We start from the raw sequence: 21932 nt of genomic DNA, 5'->3' as shown, positions 1-21932 counted from the left end.
CAGCAGAGTGTCAGCAGTCCCAGCACGATGCGGGGCTGCTTTCAGGGAAAGGCGCCCCACAGTGCCAGCCCCCACAGGAGGCCTGCCAGCCCCCTCCACCCCCTCCACCCCCGTCCGTCCGTCCGTCCCCAGCCTGGCTCCCAGGCTGCTCTGGAACCAGCAGCCCAAGTGCAAAATGGCACCAGGCCTGCCCTGGCCAAGAGCGGAAGGAGCTGCCGCTTGTACGTTTTCTCATTTTATTTGAAGCTGTCACAACAGGTGAGGGGCCGAGGCAATGCCATCTTCTCTCGTCTCCACGGAGCGGGAGCCACCGCACACGCCCGCAGCGCCAGCCTCACGCCAGCGCGTGGAAAACCTCCAGCTTCTCCCGGTACAGCTGGTGGAACTGCCGGGCCAGGCACTGGAAGGGGGCCTCGTAGTTTTCCATCTCCTTCTGTGGAGACAGGTCGGGGAGGTCGCGCTGTGCGCGGCATCGGAGCCAGCACGCACTCTCACTCACGTCGGGTCACGCACACTTGCCTCGTTTCGCATTCACACCACCTGGGGAGGCTGCTTTACCGAGGAAACCGTGCCCAGAGCCACACACCTGTCAGCGGAGCTGGGCTTGAACCCAGGTCTGCGTCTACAGAGCCCGGCTTCAGCCACTCTCACTCCGTGAGACAGGGAGTGAAAGGAGACTTCTCTGGCTCTGACCGAGGCCCCGGAGGCCACACAAAATAACAGACAGCAAGGACCCCACACGCCCGAGGGAAGGCAGACAGGATGGACCCCCCTACCCCTAAGTCAGGGTTGTGCTGTGGCATTTCCCTCCCAGAAGTCAAGTTCCAAAAGAAAGCCTGAGGCGGGGCTTAGGCTGAGCTGGATCCTGGCCAGGGAAGAATAAAGGTGACGGGGGCTGGCGATTGTGGTGGCCAAGCCAGGGAGGGTTCAGTGGGGAAGCCTGCTTCTCTGTGCGCCTGAGGCCACAGCCCTTCCCTGGACCAGTGGCGGTGGGTGGGCCAAGCAGGAGCACCAGCCTGGAGCTGTCTTAACTGGACTCTGCAGGGACCACTTCCAGGAGGGTGGGTCCCACAAGAACATTCAACCAGGAACCGCTAGAACCCGGAACCGCCAGACCCGAGGCCGCAGGAGGGGCAGGAGGGAGCCCAGCCTGCAGGGGATCACCTGCCAGCGGGAGGCTGCAGGTGAGAGCTCCCTGGCGGGGGCAGGGAAGGCCCATCTCTAAGTGCTCAAAGGGCATCCGGCTGAGATGCCTGGCAAGTTCTGAGGGGCCAGGGGAGGCGGCAACAGAGACCCAAGCCCCTCATTCCTCTCTCCCCTCTCCCCGCAGCTGAAACCAGAAAACTCCCCGAAGAAAACATTGGGAAAAAGCTCCCTGACATCAATCTTGGCAATGATTCTATGGAAATAACACCAAACGCAGAAGTAAAAGCAAAAATCAACAAGTAGTTCTACATTAAAGTAAAAAGCTTCTGCAAGAGGAACCATCAACGAAATGAAAAGGTAACCCACGGAATGGGAGAAAATATTTGCAAACCACACATCTGCGAAGGAGTTAACATCCAAAATATACAACTCAGACAACTCAATAGCAAAACCACAAATAACCTGATTTTTAAAAAAATGGGCAGAAGACCTGAGCAGACATTTTTTCAAAGAAAATATTCAAATGGCCAACAGGCATATGAAAAGGTGCTCAGCATCACCAATCAGGGCTGCGAATCAAAACCACAGTGACTTCTCACCTCGGCTGTTAGAAGGGCTCATCGAAAGGACGAGAAGTAACAAATGTGGAGGATGTGGAGGAAGGGGATTGTGCGCTGCTGGTGGGATTGCAAACTGGGGCAGTCACCGTGGAAATCAGCATTGCGCTAAGTGAAATAAGCCAGAGAACGGCAAATACCGTGTGATCTCCCGTGTGTGGAGTCTACCAAAACAGACCTCACAGAAACAGAGCGACGACTGGTGTTGCCAGTGGCCTCGGGGTGGGAGGTGGGTGATATGGGTGCAGGTGGTCAGAAGGTAACCACTTCCAGTTTTAAGATAAGTTTTACCCCGTGGCTCAAAGGATTGAGCGTTGTCCCACGCACCTGGGCTTGATACCCAGGAGGGGGTGTGGAGGAGACGGCCAATTGATGTTTCTCATATCTAAGTTTCTATCTTTCTCCCTTCCCCTTCCTCTCTTAAAAAAATCAAAACATTAAAAAAAAAAAAAAGATGAGTAAGTTCTGGGATGGAATTAAAAATAACAAAAGCAAGACAAGCAAACGCGCAGGCCCGCCGTCAGGTTTGCCAGATGATTGCGGTACATTAAGGAGAGAGGAGACGGCCTTGGCGTCAAGACTTGCCTGTGCCTCCGAGTTGTTATATTTGCTGTTTAATTACAGCTTCCTTAACCGAGCTGCCTCAGGGGGGACTAGTTAACGCGCACAGTTAATACCAAGTGCTAAACGGCAGCTCTGCAGGCACAATTTATAGGCCCCGCGCCCACAGGGCGGCAACAAACACCGGGCAGCGTGCAAACCCACCGCCCTGTGCCCCTGGGGTTCCTTTCTGAGTTCCATCAGGAGTTCCGGGGAGCATGGCACATGGGGTGAGAGGCAGTTTCACCAGTGGGGATGTTGGAAGGGGAACACTAAAGTGTTGTCGGCTGTGGGCAGTACGGCTCAAAGGCGCACTGCGTAAACACCCGTCTACACAGGAAAAGCTTGCGACTTAGAGCTTCGTTAATTTGGCATTTGTGATGACTGGGTCGGAGGCGAGGGTGGCATTGATGTTTGCACTGCCTAAGAATTAAAGGATTTAGTAGGTAATGTGGTATAAATAAGGTGCCGAGGGAAATGTTTACACGTTAGAAAGCTCCCGGGCACAGCGGGTTTGCTGAGCACCAGACTCGGTCTCAGTGTTCTATGTTCGCCATCTGACTCCACTCTCATGCCTGCTACTCAACGTGGGGCATGGCTTATGGCTTATTATCCCCACCGGAAAGGTGAGGGGCCCGAGGCACCGATAGGTTAGGTAACATGCCGACGACCCACGGCTAGTCCTGCTCTCACCATGGGAGCTCGGAGCACCTGCCGGGCTAAGCGCTCCTTCACACGTGAAACGCCCGGTCGGTTTTGTCTTCCGGATGGAAAAAGTAGTGCCAGTCCCGGTGACGGACAGGGGGCTTACCGTGTTAAGGAAGCACGCCTTTGCGGGGGCGGGGAGGAGGGTGTTAAAGTTCCCATCCACATGCCCCTGGACAGCATCGTCTGCCAAGTTTCGTAGGTGCAACAGAAGTGCCCGTGGCTTAAGTACATTTTAAGTAAAAACAACCTCCAGCAGAGGCCGGTTTGGCTCAGTGGACAGAGCATCAGCCTGCGGACTGAAGGGTCCCGGGTTCGATTCCGGTCAAGGGCATGTACCTTGGTTGCTGGCACATCCCTGGGGGGATGGGTGTGTGTGTGTGTGTGTGTGTGTGTGTGCGCAAGAGGCAGCTGATCGATGGTTCTCTCATCGAGGTTTCTAGCTCTCTGTTCCTCTCTCTCCCTCTCTGTGAAAAATCAATAAAATATATTAAAAAAACAAAAACAAAAAACAACGTCCAGGCTATTTATTAATTAGCCCACTGACTTTTGGAGCCAAAGAATCTGGTCCAGGGGCCACATGGCCGGGTGAGGTCCATGTTACCACCACCATGTGCCAGGCATACAAGTCTGCCAGCAATCCCGGCAAGGGCCGCTGCTGGCTCTGTAGAAAAGTGACACACGAGCACGTCTGATTGACACCACCTGGGTCACACGCCTGCACTCTAGTCACAGGGAGGCTGGGACCTCAAACTCCCCACACAGGAAGGGGGTTCGCTAGCACCAAACAGATGAATCCTGAAGTGTGTGTACGGAGGGTGCGGTAACAAATCACTCGGACTGTCCCCCTTCTGAGGGCTCCTGCTGACCCTCTGGGGGGCAGTCTGGAGTCACCGGGGGCTGCGGTAGGTGGGACAGGGAGCACTTATGGGAGTCAGATACTATGGATCTCAATGCTGACTCCACCCTCTACTAGTCACGTGACCTTGGACAAGTCACTTCACCTCCCCCACATGGAAGTAGGAACTGGGAGACCAGCCCCTGGCGCATGGGGCTGAACGGGAGCCGTGAAGTAACGTCCCAACAGCACGTAACTCACAGCGTCTTGTGCAAACGTCAAGCATCACTGTAACTGAACACAATCGGCTTGTCTTCCTCCCTAAATGAGATACGGCTTTTCCGGGGCTGGCTCATCTGCTTTATTGAAAAGCACGAGTGACTCTGGCTACACTGAGAAATGACCTTGGGCTGAGAACGTAAGCACCCGTTCCTAACTCCCCTGTGCATATGGCGGGGTAACAACTCGACGCACGTGAGATCACGTGAGAACCCGCCTCCAGCAGAGGCCCCTCCCCATTGGCTGCCGAGCACGTGGCTACTTACCACGGACGTTTCAAAGCACTCCAGGCCTTGGCCCAGCGCCCACGCCTGGGCCTGCGCCGCTTCCACCGCGCGTCTGCTGACCAGGTCTGTCTTGTTGCCCACCAGCACACCTGCTCAGAAGAAACAGCCGCAGCATGGCAGTTAGCTGGCAGCCTTTGGAGGCAGCCGGAGGGAAGAGAGCAAGCAGACAGACTTCGGGGAAAAGATCGCCTGCGAGGTGCCTGGTCTGAAGTCGCGAGCAAGACAGGGACCCTCCGATGTTGACCCTAAGGCCACCTACAGGGCGAGCTCTGCTTTTCCCACAGCTTCCGCTCGGCCCTTTTTCTAGACTCCCGTGGATCCATCTGCCTTGTCCCCTGAAGGCTGCAGTGCCCCAGCAGGCGAGGGCCGAATTCATGCGAGCATTTGCAATAGATTCCTAGCTCATGGAGCAAACTTTAAAAATGGTCATTAATACTAATCTACGGACTGGGCTCCGAGTCAGGGACTCGGAGGTAATTTAGTTCTGTCCCCAGCTGCAGCCGCCGCAGCTAATTTTTGAGCCTGTCTCTGGAGAGCGTTTTTTCCTGGTCCGTAATGAGGAGGATTTGTTGATCTCACAGAAGGATGACACATAAATTGATTTAAAGCATTCAGGAGTGACAGCAGGGCCTGTGTGTTTACTCGTGGCCCACCCCCTCCTCCCCCACCAGGAGACAGCGCGTTCTTCCTGGGCTGGCTTTCCAGAAGTGACGCCTCACCTTCCTGGCACAGCCCCTTCCCCTTTCCCGCCGGAGTCTCCCCAACCCTGCACGGTGGGTGTCATCGTGCCCGTTTACAGACTCGGAGGTGGGTGCACCCTCAGGCTCAGAGCCCAGGGCACCCCTCTGTACACCCACAGCCAGGTCTGCACTGACCCGACGCTGCAGCTCCTACCTGGGAGGAAGGTGCCTGGCAGCTGGGCCCGCGCCTTCTCCAGCCACTTGCCGCAGTTGAGGAAGGACTGCTCATTGGTCACGTCGTAGACGAGGCACAGGACGTTGGGACTCTCCCACTGGGCAAGAGGGACAGGATGACATGTCAGCGGCGGAGAAAGTGACTTCTCGGCTGGCAGGTTTGGCCAGTTTTCTGGGGGGGACGTGTAGACGAAGGGAGATGACAAACTGTCCAGGGGATGTGAGTCAGACCACTGGGCCACAGAAGAAACCAGTTTGCTCAAAGGATGAATGGGAGGCGGGGCCCGAGGGCGGCTGGGGAGGGTGCGGTGGGGAGGGTGCAGCGATGAAGTCCAGGGTGTGAGTGTAATCAGTGCCAGGCTCCCCGCTGGGTGCTCTCAGCGGCCTGCTGTGCAGCGGCAGTGAGGGGACCGCCTTGCCCAGGTCAGATGTGCTGTCAGCTTCCCTCCACCGGGCGGCGCTTCGCCTGCCACTGGCCTCAGGGCCTCAGCCCGCTATTGTGCAGGCTGGCGCACCTGCTGCTCAGCACGGGCGGTAGGTTGCCCTGCACAGGCTGTGAGGCGTGTGACTGTGGCCACAGCCTGGTCCCTGGGGACCCCACCCAGCGCAGTGAAAGCCTAGGTTATTTCTGGGGTGTTGGGACCTCCCAGATTTAAGGGAGAATGCTTTTTCCTCCAGTCTTCCTTGGAAGGTCAGCTCTGGAGGGCTCACCTCCCTACCCCCAGGGCCTCCAGGGCGGCAGCACTGAACCGATGATTCCCTCACACCTTCACTCCACACACTAGCTCAGGAACCTGCATTCAGCCCCGTCCCCATGAGCATGCAGGGGGCACCTTCCTCCTCCAGGCCAGGGGCCCAGGGCAGCCCCAGGATGGAGCTGGAGCAGGGAGCTGGAGTCAGGGTGTGCGCTGCTCGTGGCCCTGACTGCCAAGCACGTCCTCCCCCTGCCGGCGTCAGGCCATGCACACAGTAGCACACATTCATGAGCTGATGCGTGAAGCCAGTCCTGTGTGAACTCACCATCATTGGATCTGTTTTGCTAAGACAATAACCCCAAAGGGGACAGGAAACAGCTTCTATTAAAATGCAGCTGTTCTTGGGAAGGCAGGGAGGGCTCTGGGGAGCGGAACCCTTCTAATTAGCTGCTGGCCCAGATCGGCGGAGCCGCTGCCTGGGAAGGAACAGTGGGGCTGGGCCTGAGAGGACGGCTGGGTGCGCTTGGGAGCCCTGGGCAGCGGGCCCACCCCGGCCCAGCCCATGGGGCCAGGGTGTGGGCCTAGAAGGTGAGCCTCAGGGTGGACGGAGCCACACAGCTCGGGCGCATGGGGACCCAGCCCCTCAGAGCTGGGGGCTGGCGGGAAGCACGTGCAGGAGCCGCCCTTGTTCGCCAGGCCACAAGGCCCAAGGCTGGAAGCGGTGCCCTTACAAAAAGACCACCATAGCTCCCCTCGGCAGCCACAGTGCAGTGACGTTTTGGGAGAGGGGAGCAGGGGGGACCCTGGGCGGGAGGGGTGCTAGGAAGTAAAACCGCAGGCTACTTGCCAACTTATCCAGCATTTCCGAAAACAGCTCCTTGCCAGCGGAGTCAAAAATGAAGAGCTCCTAGAATCAGAAAGGCGCGTCCCAAGAGCGTCTACACATGGACAGGGGTGGGGGTGGGGGGACGAGGAGGGGGCAATGGCTACAAGCCAGCGGCACTGCCCTCGGCTCAGTGCTGACCTGGCTTCGGGGTGAGGTGCTCGTACACATTCACAGAGGCTGCACCGCCCCCGCCCTGGGGCACAAGGAGGCTGCGATGGGGAGAGGAACCACCTCCAGGCCCTGCGAGGCGCGGTTTCCCACCCAGCCAGCACTTTCGGAGCGGCTCACCTCCGCTAACCTCCAGTGCAGAACTACCAGGAACAAGCTGCCTGCCCACCTGGCGGAACAGAATGCTAAGCAGGCTGACAAGTGCTCTGCCTTCCAAAGGTCATCCTGCACTTTGTTAACCAAATTGATTTTCAAATCTTAAAACCATCCTTCCTAAAGGAGGTCACCGAGGCGGCCCGGGAAGGCGCGGAAAGTAGGACAGCCTCGTCCCTCCGATGGCTCAGGTGCGGTTCTGAGGAGGACACGGGAGGACCCCTCCTGGCCCCGTCCAGACCTCAGCCGGCCTGTGGGAGACCCCCTCCCCAACGCTGTTGCCCAGAAAGTCCCCCTCAACTTCCCCCTTCAGCCCCCTCCTGGCTGGATCCCCCCCCCCCCCCCCATGCTGTCCATATCAGAGCTGCCATCTGAGTCCCACTGTGGCCTGCGCACTTCCCACTGTGTCGGGGAGTTAAATGGTTTGGCTCATGGGTGACTCTTAAACCCCCTCCCCGGGAAGCACACGTGCACAAACAGCATCTTGCAATTCCACTTTAGGTGTGGATTCCCACAGGGGGAGGCAGGCTGAGAATCTTGACAGGTCAGTTGGGAGGGCAAGGCCCCTATGTCAGTCTTACTTCCTCGCCCTGGAATGCTTTCCTGTCCGCAGCGCTGTCCCCAAACTCAACGCGTCTAGGACACAGGCCTCGCACCCCGTCTCAGACGGAGGACGACGGTGACCCGGGGTCCTGGGCCCAGCGCAGGGCCCTGAGCTCCCTCGGGTCGAGGGCACTACCTACCACACTGTCCCCCGTGTCAGGAACTGGCAGCGTCTTCACCACCAAGTCCACTCCGGTTGTCTGCGGAGGAAAACCAAGAACACGCGTGTCAGGGGCCCCAAGGGGCGTGTCCAGGTCACGAAAGCGCCGACGCCAGGAGGACCACCAAGGAGGCTCGCCCTGCTCCCCGCCCAGAGCAGGCTGTGACAGCACCACCGGCTGGGTTATTGCCCCGTGCCCGCGGTCTCGGCGTCTCACCAGGGTGTAGTTCTTCTGGAAGTGGGCCCCGTCGCTGCGGAAGATCTGCGCCAGGGCGGTCTTGCCCACGGCGGGGTCCCCTGTGCGGACAGAGCACACGGAAAGCATCTCTTGAGCGTGTGGCCCGGAAGTCCCAAACTTCACCGAGTTTTCAGAGAGAATGTGCTCGATTCTCCTGGGCACGCGCTCTGAGGTCGCGGGCAGGGCAGCGGGCCCATGAGACCAATCTCCCAAACGCACGCTGGCCAGTCACAGTTCTCCGAGGCTAACCCCTCGTCCAAAAAATCGGACCCGGGCGGCGGCAGCTTCCGGAGGGCTGAGCACTGGGGACATACCCTGTGGGAGAACCTGTCACTTTCCACCTGGAATTTACTCTAAGTCTTGAAGGTAAACAGGTGTGACCAGGCCCAGACCGATAAGCTCAGCTGACTAAACCGATCTGAGTTTAAGAGCATCCGTAGTTAGGACCCTGCACCGTTGTTTTAGGTGGTTGTTGTGGGGGTGGGAGTTGAGAATTTCTGCATTTATGAAAAACAAAACGATGCCGCCTTGAAATCCTTTCCAGGTGATGCTGCCCTCCATTTGGCCTGCCCATCTGTGACCACTGGGGCCCATCTTCCCAGGGCCACGTCCATCTGCAACGGCCACTGGCTTCTCCACCACCCATTGGGCTATCTCCCCGGCCTTCCTTGGTTGGTCAGAAACCCCACAAACCAGTTCCTCAAAACTCAAGGTGTATGTCCCAGTCTGTCTGAGTCCTGGATTTCTCATAAGAACGTTGGGGGCAGTTTAATCTGGAGTTCCTCCTGTGCCCAAGGGTGCGGGTGGCAGGCCGTGCCCATCCTTAATGCCCTGTATCCTCCCACTTTCCCACCCACGGCTCTGCCCGGCCTCCTTTGGGGCCACGCTGTTTCCATTTGCAACATCTCCTCCCTCACCTGGAGTCTTACCCTGATTCCACCCCCTCCCAGGCCACCTTTTCACGAGTCCCTGACTTGCATACTTTGGTGTGATCTCTTCACATTCACTCCCTATTTACAGCAGTTTCCATGCTTTTTCTTGATTTTCCCGTAGCCTTACGCTGTTAACTTTCAATTTAAAACAAAACAAACAAAACTTTAAATCATTTATTTCTCAATTCCAGTTGGCACACATCATCATATTGGTTTCAGTGATGAGACATTATATAACTTACCAGGTGGTCACCCCGAGAAACCTAGTACCCATCTGGCACCAGATAGTTATCTGTTCGCTTCTCAGTTTTGACTTTTCTCACCTATAATTTTCTCTTGTGAGACAATGACTTGCCTGTTCATGGCATTTCATTTCATGTTAATTCCTCCAGGTTTGGGTGAGCTATCCAGCTCTTGCTTTCCTGTTTGCCACCACATCTTACAAGGAAACCAACGCAGGTGAGCCTCCCCGCTGAGCCCATTCATACTCTCAGCAGTGACCTCCCATCATCCACCTCCTGTGACTGATGAAGAGACAGAGGCCCAGCCGAGTCACTGCCCTCGGGTTCCAACACCGTGTTCTCTGGGCCAGACCCCTCCCCTCCTCCAGCTCAGGGGCCTTCTGACCATTTTTGACATGACCCCAGCCCCCATCACTCAGCCTTCCAGGACATGGGGGCGACCCCAGGCTGGAGTCACCGGAACCCGCGCTCTGCGAGCAGAGCTCTCACCACTCCCCCTGCCTTTGGGCCGCACCCACCCTCCCCGCTCCGTTTGGGCTTCTGAACCAGCTGGAAATGGGGTGAAATTCCCCACAGATTTTTCGGGTTAATTTCATTTTTCTTTCTCCTGCCCGCCAGTCAGTCACCCGCACTCTGCACTCGAGCTGTGTCGGTTGAGGAGGGATCTGGGCACAGCGCGGAGAAAGAGCACCAAGATGACAAGTGCAAATTTGAACCGCAGGAGCTGAGAACCGGGGTGTTGGGCACATCGATGAAAGAGGGAGCGGTCTCATTAGTGGGCAGACTTCCCAGGGGCGGACTGAGCCGGTGATGCCAGGGGTGACCTCCGAATGGCCAAGCCCAAAGGTCTCTTCTCAGTCCTCAAGCTCCTCGAGGCCTGAGGGATGAGGCAGCCGCCTCCTTCCTGAGCCCTCTGGCCTGGTTGCCCTGGTGACCTGCACTGGCCTGGTTCTCCTGCCTCCCAGATGTGGGCATCCCGGGGGGCTGTCCTTGGCCCTCTGCCCCCTTTACTCACTCCCCTGACTGCCCCTCCTGAGCAATGATGGGCCTTCGCTCAGTCCCAGTTCATCTACTGCGAGGGTCAGGTTGTGTCTCACCCCATCTCACCTATTCTGTTAGTGATGTCACCGCTCACTCTCACTGTCCCCAGACTCCACCAGTCACCTCTGACTCCTCCTCCTCCCACGTTCAACCCCTCTCCTCTTCATCCCAGCTACAGGATTGTCACTGCCCACTGCCCCAGTTACCCCACCCGGGACTGGTGGCAGCCCTAACCCATCTATCCGGGCCCTGCCCTGTGATGCTGGGGCCGGGACAATACAAACTTGGCTCTAGAGACAGACGGGGAGATGGGGGGGCGGGGCGAGGAGGGAAGACACTGGCTCCTTGCATCCGCTTGTCATTTCTCTTAGCAGCAGCTGGCCATGGCCTTCACCCCAGCAGCACTAGTTAGCTGCTGTCTCCAGGTTTATTACACCCCCAGAGACACCAGGGACCCCTCCTCAGAGGTGACCTCTCAGCTCACCAGGGTCCTCCTGAGTTTGGAGGTCCCGAGGACCCCCTCTTCCCTGTTCCCCAGCCCTGGGGTGGGGCTCCTGCTGCCCTGCTGTCCCCTCTCATCGTCCAGGTCTCCATGATGGATTCATGTCCCCATGAAACCCTCCCACCGGGACACTGAGCAGGTCTGCGCCTGCCTGGCCCCAGCAGCACTGTGGTACCAGGATGGTCTCAGGACACAGACCCCAGATGGTCTGAAACCGGCTGGGTCCTGTCCTGGCTGGTGGGCAGTGGGTCCGTGATCTGTGCCACGGATGGCCTGCCACGCTGGTGCCCGAATCCCCGAGGCACCACCGAGTGGGCAGCCTCCTCAGAGGTCTGCTCCTGCTCCGCGGGGTTCTGCTTCCAGCTCCTGGCAGCCCCACCTCTCTCGACTGGTTCTGTGTCATCTCAGTGTTTTCCTCTTGTTGTTTTAGGGCTTCAGCACCTGCTGAACCAATTCTCTGTTGAAATGCCTAATGTGTTTTCTGTTTTCTTGGCTGGTCTTGCCTGAAAACACTTCCCAGCAGGCCTCTCTTCTCCCTGCTCCAGCCCACCCTGAGCTCGGCATCAGCGGATGGGCCCTCATTCCATAACCTTCCACCCTGCTGCTCTCACACCAAGCCCACCGAGGACTCCTCCCCACACCCTCCTCTCGGTCAACCCCTGCCCCTTCCCATCGCCCTCCAACTCTCCCTTTCACAAACCCTGGCTCTGCACTCCTATTCTCTGTGTGTAAACGCAGTAACAAACATATATGTTCCTTTTTTTAATGCAGGAACATTGTTAATGACATTATGCAAGCTTCAGGTGTACCCTATCGTTCAGTACCTGTATACTTGTTCTCTTGCTCTCTGAAAATCCTTTGAATACAACCTGCCAGGTCTCCCCAATCCAAGTCCAAATCCTGCCCATTCTCTGCCAGGCCAAGCTCAGTGTCCTTCCTGCACAGCCTCCGAAGGTCACCTCTCCGGCCTTTGTCCGTATCTGTGCGGCTAATGTGCTCACTGCTGCTAGCAGGAGACCTGATGTCAGAACTACCCTGTTTCCCCGAAAATAAGACAGTGTCTTATATTAATTTTTCCTCCCAAAGTTGCGCTAGGTCTTATTTTCAGGGGATGTCTTATCTTTCCATGCGCTAGGTCTTATTTTCGGGGGATGTCTTATTTTCGGGGAAACACAGTATTATCATCCCTACTCCCCACAGCAATCTCTCTGGGCCTCAGTTGTACCATCTGCAAAATGGGCATAACAGAACCTATTTCACAGAATTGTGAGGATTGAATGAGTTAATATGTACAGTGCCTGGTGTATGTTGAATAGCAGTTAAGTGATTTTTAAATTAAATAACATGGAGATAAAAATCGAGTGCTGTTTTCCCTCCTGAGCTGAGCCAGCACAACAGCAGCTGTGCTTGAGGAATCGCTCCATTCCCTTCTGAGTGCCACACTGCAAGGTATCATGTGCACAGCAGCGCTTCCTGGAGTGCAGGGGCTGTCCTGGCTCACCCTTGTATTCCCACCACACCTTGATGGTGACTTACATGTAGTACGTGCTCAATAAAAATCTGTTGAACGAATAAGCACTTAAATTGTGAGATAAAACCCCCCAGCAGATTCACTCAATTGAAACAGTAGGCCTGTGGGGGTAAAGCAAAGGAAAACCGAGAGGGGCATGTGGGGGGTGGGGTGGAGCTGACTCGCTGTACTGAGGACTCTGGTTCCGGAAACTTCCAAGAGAAGATACCCTGGAGGCTTTGAAAGGGGGCTGAAGAGAGAGAGCGAGGTTAGAGTTTAGAAATCACTCAGCAGTGGTTGAAATCAGGTGAAACAGTACCTGAGGGAGGAGGTGTAAAGAAGAATAATCGCCTAGAATCTAGACCTTAAGAAAGTACAGCTCGGGGCTAAGAACAAGCCCCAGCTCAGCCACATCCAGCTGTGTGACCCACGGCAAGTGTCTTAACCTCTCTGGGCCTGGGCCGCCCCATCTGTAAATGACGATGACAAACAATACTGACCCCACAGAGTGGTGTGAGGACTGAGCCGACTGCGGTGAGGTCTAGCACAATGCTGGCACCTGGGAAATGCTCCGTAAGTGAGCTCCCTGGTAGAAGTTGAATGAAAAAGAAAAAGAAAAGAAAAAAGTCGAGAAAAAAAAAAGAGAAAAAACAGAGAGAAGCCCATTAAAGAAAAAAAATCTATTCAGAAAATAAAAACATGCCCACCATATCAATGAGGAAACTGAGGCTCAGAGAAGTGCTTTTTCTTAGCAGACTCAGCCAATGGAGGCGCAGCCAGAATTATTTCTGTTGCTCAATGCTGCCTCTCCTGGCGCTCTGGAAACCAAGACCTCTCTGGAGAACCATCCATTTCTTTTAGCTTCGGTGTGATCTGAGTTACTGCTGTCCGTCATCTTTGTGTGGGGCCCTTTTATTTCCAAATCAGAAAAGGTATCAAAGATATCATCTCTTTCAGTCTGCAAGGGATGAACCAAAGGAGATAAAAAGGAATCTCTTTCCTCTTTATAATTCCTCACTGCTGCTCTCCTGAGCTGCTCAAGAAACCCTGGGAAGGCCGCAGGTTTAAGAGTAACAGGGTAAGAGTTTTGGAGGTGGGCAGGTCTCCTCGGACCCCCCTTCACTAGGGGTGACCTCGCCTTAGTGCCTCAGGAAGGTTAGAACAATCCAGCCCCGACCCCAGGGTGCCACCGGGAGGGTGAAATGAAACACGTGTGCCAGGCAGGCAGTGAGGACTCAGGAAAGCACACGTGTGTTCTGTGGCCCAGGCCTAGAATCCTGGCAAATGCTTTTCTAAACGTCCAGCCTGATCCAAGGAGAGCACCACCAATGGGGGCGCCACATTGTCATTCATTTCACAAATAGTCACTGAGGACCTCCCAGGTTCCAGATGTTGTTCGGGGTGCTTGGGATGCATCAGGCAACAAAACAAAATATTCATTCCTTTGGGGGATTCAGCATGTATGTCCCCCTGAGCGTGGGGTGGCACAGGAATTTTAACGACAACACACATGCGCTTTTTGCAAACTCTGGTCAACGGTACACTACCATCTCTAATCCTGTTATCAGAGGGAGTGGCGTCAGGAAAAGATCCCACGAAAAACGACCACCAACGACACTGATGCCTAACTTGGGGGTACAGCACGTGGGTTAGCTGGTATGCTTAGCCTGATGTTTAAGGAATCTTTGCCGCCTCCGTAGAGCTCAAACTGGTGAGGGTGGTCTCAGAGTATGAGGGGGACGGAAACCAGCCGGAGGTGCCATGTGCCCTGGAAGAGAATTCTACCAGGCTAACGGGATTTACCCTATCATCAACTGGGAGAGAGAAAGGGAAAGGGGGCGGGCAGTTTACGTGAACAAAAGCTCTCGGTAACTTCTGAGGTCTCTGGACTCCGGACATTGTAAATGTCAGACTCACCTGCCAGAATGCATTTGGCTGCCAGCTTCACCATGGTACCAACCACCTCCACGGCCCCAGGCCGGGTTAGAGGGGAGACTAGAGGCGTTGGGGCCTGCGGCCGCGGTGGAGACGGCAAAGTTGGGCTGCACAGGGAGGGGCGGCTATCGGCGCTGGGGTCGGGGCGGGGGCGCACGGGAGCTCCGGAAGGGACCCGCTCAAGGCCTCAGCAGGCCGCCTGGAAGGTGCCAGCGAGGTGGCACGGCTCCCATTCCCGGCCCGGCCCCCGCCGGATGGATACCATCAGTAAGAGCGAACCCGCAACCCTGGGCGCTAAGCACCGCGCCAGACGCGCTGGCCCGGCAACCGCCTGCCCCGCCTCCTCCGCTTTCCCGCTGGCCCTCGATTGGCTGCCACCAAAAACTCCCACCCCGAAGGATTTCTGAGACCAATGGGAGAAGGGGGCGGGACTAAAAGAGCTTTCTTGCAAGACAATTCGTAGTAGTATCTGCTCGTCACGCTTATACCGCTTAACGAATGGTTGTGGGAGATGTCAATCATTTTATCTCCTCCGCGCTGCCGGAAAGTTCTCGGGAAAGCAGCTCCGACGTCTTGCGGCGGGGGCTGGGATAAAAGCAGCTTTCTGATTGGTGGAGACGGTGACTCGGTCCATCTTCGGGAAGAACGGGGAGTCTCCGGGTCCCCTGCCCTCCCGGATGTGGACTCGCCCGCCGAGGCTCCGCGGAGAGCGCGCCTGGCTGGAGCAGCGCCTGCGCAGTAGACGAGGCCGTGGTTTGCTGAAGCGGAGCTTATTAGGGCGAGTTTAATACCCCGGGGGCTCTTGTCGCTCCCCAAGTTCCTGGGTTCCGGGAGCGCGGCCGCGAGGTGCATCTAGAAATCCAGTCCTTGCCCCGCATCCTTCGGGGAAATCTTATTTTAAAGCCCAAGGATGATATGCGCGTTAAACTCCAAAATATAGAAGTGTTTAGAGTGGCATCAGTGAATTTTGATTTGGGGGGGGAGGGGGGCAGTGATTACACTGGGGAATTTGAAGTACCTTTCTCTGAGCCCATTTATGCTGTGTAAAATGAAGAACGTCTCACACCGCATGTTGAATGGAAGCGAGCATCCAGGACACTGTGGTCACTTAGGGAGGTCCCACCTGCTCCGGTTAGGAAACCCAAACGGAAGTCACTGCCATCTTCCCTGAGCCTCTTTCCTCATCTTTAAAGCCGGGCTGGCGGAACCCTTTCATGGGGTTATCCTGAGGCTTACAAGAGAAAGCAGGTGCCTGCCTGGCACATAGTAGGTGCTCAACACTCAACAGTTAAAGGGATGGGGAGGGAGAAATGTATCTGGGTGGATTTGGTTTATCATGGTCACACAGGTTAGCCAGACGCACCCTGTTCTCACTCCTGCTTCCAGATCCATGTGGCTGAGCCAAAAGGGAGGAGCAGCCTCAGGGGAGATGCTGGTGTTCAGGAACTGCGGTCACATGCCTTTGACTTGACGTTTTGCTCTCTCTCAGCTGCTCTGTCTCAGTGCAGCCACTAGCCTTGTGCAGAAGAATAAACACCCTCCCTACACCTTCCCTCTGTAAATGGCTGTGAAGCTTTCAGCCCTGAATCCGCAGGAAAACAATGCAAATTGTCTGAAATTTTCTCTTCTTGGGAAGCATTCCTGGTGTTCTGGTTAAAATCCGTCTCTTCTTCATTCTCCTTACCTACTTGTTTCTTGGGAGACCTCATGTGCACCTGTCCCAGACACCCCAGGCCTTCCTGCCTGCCCCCTCCTGTTCACTGTGACCCCATTAGTCCTGAAAAGGACCCCCTGAGTGTGTCAGCCCTCTGAGGCAGCTCCATGGAGCGGAGACACTGAGCTTCATCTGGAGCCTCAGTGTCCTGTAAGGGGGTAATAGCACGTTCAGGTGGGCTGCACTCGCCTGCACCACACCCACTCTTTACCTTTCGTGGCTGCTACTTGGTGACTTTAGTCAGCACCATCATGAGAGCATTCTGGATCATTCCAGGGAGATGGTAAACCCTGTATATTGAGTTCTTCCCTCATCCCAAGGGCCTTCTGTACATTCTCGGTAACTAAATGACAGCTGCATGACAAGAGTCATTGGCTTCAAAGCGGCCAGAGAGTTTGGAACCATGAAAGCTGTTGAGAAATTCTAATCTAACCCTCTCTGAGCAGCTATACCAGTGAGAGCCGGCACGTGTTCAGCACCTGCTAAATGCTGGCCCCATTGTGAGTGCTTTAAAGGATTAATTCATTTAAAACTCACATCCATACTTGATAGTTACGATAACCCCCTCTTATCCCAGTTGGTAAATGGGGGAATTGAGGCCCAAATGAGGTTAAGTCAAATGCCCAGGTCACAGCTACTGAATGGCAGAACTGGGCATTGAGCACAGGTAGTCTAGCACCCCCTGACCTCTCCTGCCTCAAACCCCATCACAGTTTCTCCCCTGTGGATGGAGCTCCTCGCAGTAATAGTTCATGCTGATCGAGCGTTATATGCTAGGCACGTGCTAAGCTCCTCACATCCTCTCTCTTGTTTGATGCAACGACACCCGGAAGTGAAAACTATTATTACTTCAATTTAACAGGCAAGGAAACTGAGGTCCAGAGAGAGCCCAAGGTCATGCAGCAAGCCGGCGAGAATCAGAACCAACCTCGGGTCTAATAATGCCCTTAGAATTGCTGTGTTTCTTGAATCGCCTAGAGCACATGTGTCAAACACAAGGCCCGCGGGCCAAATCCGTCCCGCCAGGCCTTGCAATGTGGCCCGCACCGCGCTGTCATCACTGCACTCCGCTGCGTTTCCATCACAGTGACAGTTTATGACTGTTCAGTAAACCATTCGGCCCGCGATTTAGGCTGGATTTTAGATTTTGGCCCCTTCTCTGATTGAGTTCGACACCCCTAACCTAGAGTATTCTTTACAGTTTCGTTAATAAGCTCGTCTTGAGTGCCTACCCTGGACCAGCCGCTGTGCCGGCTGCTAGGGCCACCACAGCGAGTGACAGAACCCCAGAGGCTCTGGCAGACCCCGGCCCTGGGAAAGTGCCAACCCCGACTTCCATCGTGGAGCCCGGAATCTGGATTTTTGTGTGAAATCCCCCCAACTCTCAAATTTTGGCATCAAACTTAAATTTAAAGCACCAGAACCATAAGAGAAAACCTCTGTTGACTGGTTCAACCTGGGGGGGGGGGGGGGGAGGGGCGGAGAGGGGAGGGGAGGTGCTGCGAGGCTGTGACCTCTAGTCAAGAAGGGAAGCCAATTGTAGGAACGAATCCTGTGACGTGAGTGGATACAGGACCCCAAGGAGCAGCCTGACCCTGAGCGGTGGAAGGGTGCTGGGAAGGAGATGCTGGAAGGGAGCCCTGCTGTGTGGTGGGGGTTTGTGAGGTGGACAGAGAGGAAAGGACATCCTGAGCAGATGGAACAGCATGTGCAAAGGCTTGGAGCTGCGGGGGTAGTGCCTGGAGCATCTGTAGAATGACACGTGTTTCTCTTTGCTTGGGTGGGAGATTGGTGAGAAATAGGTAGGAATGGCCCAAGCCCCTGCGTGGAGCCACAAAGCTGCTCCTCAGAATTCCTTATTTGAGGAATTCATCCGACAGATACTTTATTGAGTGCTTACTGAGCACCACGGACAGAACCATCATCTGTTCTTGGGCTCCTCCAGCCCGGGAGGGAGGCAGATAAGCAACAATGACCGGAGAGGGCTGTTGAGTGCTGAGCGAGGAAGGACCTGCTGCATGGAGACCAAACACCCTGTGCTGTGGCCCCCGGACCAGCGGCCTCAGCATCACACAGGGACTTGTTAGACATGCACATTCTCAGGCCCCGCCCCAGGACACTAAACACGGGGGTGGGGGGTTTAGGGGGGGGTGAGGACCTCAGTCTATGCTCTCCTAAACCTTCCTGGAGATGCTGACGCGTGCTCATGTGTAAGAGCCACTGCTGTTAGGTCATGCCAGGACCTACCTTGATCCACTTGCTCTGCTGGTTTTCCTGTATCTCAGGCTCCCCAGCCCCCTCCTACCTCAGGGCCTTTGCACTTGCTGTTGTCAACATGGCTGCATGACACTTTCCCTCGCGACCTTCTGATCTCTGTCCCAGCGCCATCTCCTCGGAGAGGCCTCCCAGCACTCGATTTAAAGAGTGCCCCCAGTCTGTCCGTCTCAATCCCCTTGTCTTACTTTCTTCATAGCGCCCACCACTACCCGATATTATATGCCACAGTATCTGTTTATTTGTATAGTATCTGTCTCCCTCCACTACAAGGTTAGCTTCATGAAAATGAAGCTTTCTTTTGTCCTCCAGCATCTAGGACGGTGCCCAGCATGGTGAGACACTCAGTAAATATGTTTGAATGAAGGAATGACATCTCCTAGTGCTTAGCTTTCTGAATTCATTCATTCATTCATTCATTCGTTCGTTCATTCAATAAGCACCGATTCTTGAGCACCAGCTCTTGTGTAGGAAAGGGGCTTAGTGGAGGAAGGGGTGCCATGGCCATTCAGGTAGGGGCAGCCTGATGTTTGGGCCCTCCACTGCCTCCTCCTCCTCGGCACAACCAGCTCCACACTCGCACAACCTCCAGACCCGTGGGCTCCGAGGAGGAGGACTTACCAGCACTGCTCCCCACAGCCAGGGCCTGGACTGCTGGGCTGCTTAGGAAATGCGGGCTTTGAGTGAGAAGGAAGCGAAAGGCAGCTGCTGACAAGCTGTTCCAGGGACCGTTCAGTCATCCTGGGGTTGAACGCTTCCCAACAGCCATGACAAGCAGCGGGCATCTGCGCAGCGGCTCGGTGCCAGGGGCAGCCGTAATATTCCCCGCCCGGCGCCTGGGCCCAGGGTGCCCACTGCAGGCACAGGCCTCCACCACTGCCCCAGGCCTTCTCCTCTGCCCGTGCTGCTTCGCAGAGCCCCGTCACTGTGGAGGGCACAGGCACCTTTGTTGGACGCACCGCAATGGTAAATGAGAGGCTTTTGGGGAAATTAGTGGGAGAGGATCTGGGTGTGAATCTTCAAGAAGATTACCTCTCACGCATTAGGCCAATTTTGCGCTAATGCCCTCATGTCAGAGGGCGATGCAAAAGAGGGGGTGACTTCCTCTTTTGATCCATCGGAATTTTAGGTATTTAGATCAGGGTTTCCTGGCACCACTGACACTTTGGATGAGATAATTCTCTGGTGTGTGTGAGTGTGTGTGTGTATGGGGGTGGGGGGCTGTCCTGTGCCTTCCAGGTTGTTCAGCAGCATCTCGGGCCTCCACTCACTAGATGCCAGAATCATCTCCCATGTTGCGACGAACAAAAATGTCTCCAGGAATTGACAGATGTCTCCTGGGTGCAAACATGGTCCATGGTGAGAACCGCTGACCCGTGAGAAGGAAATGCTGACTTTTAAACTGGAATTTGCAAGGACTGGGACCCAGACGGTCTGGGTTTGAACCTGCTTTGCCACGTAAGCTCTCTGTATGTCTGTTTCCTCATCCCTGCCCTGTGGGTGCCTGAGGACCGACTGAGTAAGCACAGGGAAGGTTCTAGAACAGTGCCTGGCAAGCAGTAAGACCCAGGAAACACCGGTTCTTCGTAACAGCCGGGGGGCTGCTGCTGTGTCCCTGGAGGGCGGTCTTGAATGCCTGGTGGCGTCTGCTTTACGCTGTTCTGTGATGCACTGTGTCCCATCTGCCTTCTGGCACGCTGCCTTCTGCCTTCTCTTGGTAATGACTTTGCTGTTCGGTCTCTCACTGTTCACGTGGGCATGGTTGTTTATGCCTCCGCTGGTGCAGCGCTTGGCACGGCCATCACAATAAAGGGCAGAGGCAATGTGACTGACTCACCTTCCATGCGCCCAGAATGCAAAGTGGAGGAGCCCTGAGCTGCAGCGAGCTTGGGATTGCATGGAGGCTGTGATGTCCCAATCTCGTCAGCAGGGGGCAGCAGCCGCCAGGAAAATGCCTGCTGCATGAGGTAGCCGAGGGTGGCGTTTAGGGTTACTTCGCAGCAGCTGCAGGTGTTTCAAGTTGAGCAAATCATCCCTCCAGAGCCGTGTGTGTGTGTGTGTATGTGTGTGTGTGTGTGTGTGTGTGTGTGTGTGTGTGTGTGTGTGTGTGTGTGTGAAGGGGACCTTCTTTAGCAGCCCGCAATAGGCCATCCACAGGAGCCAAAGCTATTATATTTTTCTAGAACATTCCACATTTATCATGGCTGTCCATTTCTGGCTGGTTCAATCTGAACCGAGGCCAAATTCAGCTAGGGGCAACGTTAAGCTGGTTCCTGTTACTCCATGTTCCTTCCCCTACTGCTCACCACCCCGCCCCTAACCCCCAACCCCTTTATTAGTCCCAAGTCGCATCCTCTCATATCGCCCCTGAGTCCACTTTTGCCCCTCAGTTGCATTCACCTAGTCCTTTTTTATTTTTATTTTAAATTTGGGAACAGACAGCCTCTTCCCTGGCTTTAAAATCGAGAAGCAGGGCAAGAGCACTTGAGCACACATGCTCCAGCCCTGCCCAGGCCCCAGTGCCCATCCCGGGCCTCCATGGGCAGCTCCTGGCACCGCCTTTCAGATGTGTTACCTCCATCCCAGCAAACACCACACACGTCCCTTCTCATCCCTCTCCGCCTTCCCCACACACAGAAGCTGCCACACCTCCCTGCACCTGCTTTTCCCTCTAACCACGGGCTCTGGAGAGGTTCCATGTCAGCACCCACAATGCCTCTCATCTGTTTTTTTGTTTTTTTTGTTTTTTTTTTAATGTCTGTGTCCTATTCATTCGCAGAGAGTGGCCCTTTAAAATCCTGTTATATTTTCACGGCTGGCCCCCACCCCAAGGCTTCCTACTGTCCTGGAGCTGGTGAGGGTGCGGGGAGAGGTTCTCTCCTCAGAGAGCTGTCAGGCCACTGCCCTTCTCCATCCCACACGCTGTGCCTTGGGCGTGTGGCTTTCTCCATCCTCAAACCTGCCCGCCCCTCCTGCCCCAGGGCCTGGGCCCTGCTGTCCCTTCCAAACCTGGTCTGTCCTTCTGAGCTTCTCTCAGCCCGGACATCACCTGCTCCGTCTACCGTGCCTTCCACAACAGCCGGCCACCGCCTGCCGCTGCTGGGAGAGCCGCACGGGGGCCACGTCATGGCCTCAAAGGCCAGGCTGTTGGGGTTCAAATCCCAGCTGGGCCACTTGGGAGCTGTGTGGCCTTGGGCGGCTTGCTGCACCTCTCTGCCAGCTGGAATGGGAACAGTAACAGGTGCTGTGTGCGGGCGTGTTTGTGGTGAGGATGCAGAGACTGACGAGTCAGCACAGAGCAGCCTCCATGCCCCTGGCGATGGGAGACCCCTACTACGGGTCCCTCCTCTGTAGGAGTCATACCCCAGGGCTGGTGTGGAGTGAGAATGCTGTCGAGAGGGGCCAAGCCTGCTGGGCGTGTTTGAATGCCTGCTGGGCCCTGAAGGAAGACCTCTGGAGGGATCATTGTCTTACCCCTGTCGTTTTTAAACAA

The 21932-nt window shown here is 55.6% G+C and overlaps 1 protein-coding gene across 2 annotated transcripts; it reads right to left on the bottom strand.

Moving 5' to 3' along the window:
- Positions 1-222: 222 nt before the first annotated feature.
- On the bottom strand, positions 223-14803 carry IFT27 (intraflagellar transport 27). Of its 2 annotated transcripts, XM_036458370.2 has the most exons (7): positions 14434-14802; positions 8269-8348; positions 8032-8091; positions 6929-6988; positions 5367-5484; positions 4452-4561; positions 223-433 (listed from the first exon to the last, which is right to left on the bottom strand). In XM_036458370.2, the coding sequence occupies exons 1-7, from the start codon at positions 14465-14467 to the stop codon at positions 335-337; spliced, it is 561 nt and encodes a 186-aa protein (XP_036314263.1). In that variant the 5' UTR covers positions 14468-14802; the 3' UTR covers positions 223-334. The 2 variants fall into 2 exon arrangements, with proteins under 2 accessions (XP_036314263.1, XP_036314265.1); XM_036458372.2 differs by lacking the exon at positions 6929-6988 and having other exon boundaries at positions 14434-14803.
- Positions 14804-21932: the final 7129 nt, after the last annotated feature.

This window comes from Pipistrellus kuhlii, unplaced genomic scaffold, assembly GCF_014108245.1.
Source record: "Pipistrellus kuhlii isolate mPipKuh1 unplaced genomic scaffold, mPipKuh1.p scaffold_m20_p_3, whole genome shotgun sequence".
Taxonomy (NCBI): Eukaryota; Metazoa; Chordata; class Mammalia; order Chiroptera; family Vespertilionidae; genus Pipistrellus; species Pipistrellus kuhlii.
The sequence above is the reverse complement of the archived record's forward strand: the minus strand, read 5'-3'. Positions and strand labels throughout refer to the sequence as shown.